General features: G+C 36.1%; 1 protein-coding gene across 1 annotated transcript in view; it reads left to right on the top strand.

Annotated features, from left to right (window-relative positions):
- Positions 1-909, top strand: part of LOC107647326 — a 1,897-nt gene extending 988 nt beyond the window's left edge. The window contains exon 2 of the mRNA XM_016351408.2: positions 793-909. Within this exon, the coding sequence (XP_016206894.1) occupies positions 793-909 (117 nt within the window). The remainder of the gene's footprint in view (positions 1-792) is intronic.

Genomic DNA, 1,225 nt, shown 5'->3' with positions numbered 1-1,225 from the left:
ACCACCAAAGTGTTGTTCAGATGAAAGCCATGGCTGGCACACAGGCTTGAAATGAATCTTACTTCGATTGTTGTAGTGCTATTTTGGTTCTTGGTATTTTTATAAATGATATGAGTTAGTTATGGAATCTGATCTGATCTTGTGAATACAGAAAATGGATTACTTAATGAGATTTCTTAGTGGTTGATGGGATCAGATATATTTTGTTGGATCAAGCTACTGAGCTAGTTGGTAAAGCGATAAAGTGAGTGATTAGAGGGTTCACATATGATGGAAGTTACAAATTCGATGGTCAATTGATCCTTTACCAATACACTCGTTTTAGAGGATCTAAATTTTATTTTGCTAATTTGCATATTCTTGAGGTGCTTTTAGTGAGAGATAGGTTCTTTTTCTTTTTTATTGTTGGTGGAACCATTCATTTGATGCTTCTTTTTTCATTAGTTTGCATATACTGTTGGGCCTTTTAACTTTTCTGTTAAAGAAAGATGCTCTATATTTGGTATTTAACATTTTGAATTTAATGAGTTGCTCCTCAGTCCTCATATGGTACTAGAATTTCAGATGAAGAGTGTGTATTTTACATAGTAATTCCTGTGTTAAATCCTGTTGGTAAATTGTTGATAACTTGATATTGAAGTGTTCTGTTTTCCTGAAATTTTTTGCCTTAAAATGATGTATGACTATGCCCCATGAGGCCATGATTTTCAACTGATCCAATATTTTCATGGTTGATATTTGGTTTACCTGGTAGTTTACCCTAGCGCTTTGTTTACAAATTAAAGTATTTAGGTAGTACTGTACGGAATCAGCATTCAGGTATCCTATGATGGACATCAACATCATAAGTACATAGCCAGTGGACCTGCATTTGAGAAGGTAACGAGTGAATCTTGCACTGTTTGTTGACCATCTAAGTGCCAATTACTTGGCTTTAGGGTTTGATGTTATGTTATAGTTATATATTCAGCGTCTGTCTTTCCGACTTAATCCATTCGATTAAAATTGGGTTGGTCGAGTGATCAGCTCACTCGTCCGCTTAAGCAAGTGTCGGGGTTCGAATCCCGCCTTGTGCATGCAGCAATCTATTGGCCAGCAGTAGACCCTTAAATAGAGCTCAGATCTGCCACGGATTAGTCCTTGGCCTTTCAGGCTGGAGAATAACGTAGACAACCAAATAAAAAAGGAAGTTCCCAATGTAGATTTTTTTTTTCTTTCAATTTTT

Source organism: Arachis ipaensis, chromosome B06 (assembly GCF_000816755.2).
Source record: "Arachis ipaensis cultivar K30076 chromosome B06, Araip1.1, whole genome shotgun sequence".
NCBI classification, from domain to species: Eukaryota; Viridiplantae; Streptophyta; class Magnoliopsida; order Fabales; family Fabaceae; genus Arachis; species Arachis ipaensis.
This window is presented reverse-complemented; position numbering and strand designations above follow the sequence as displayed.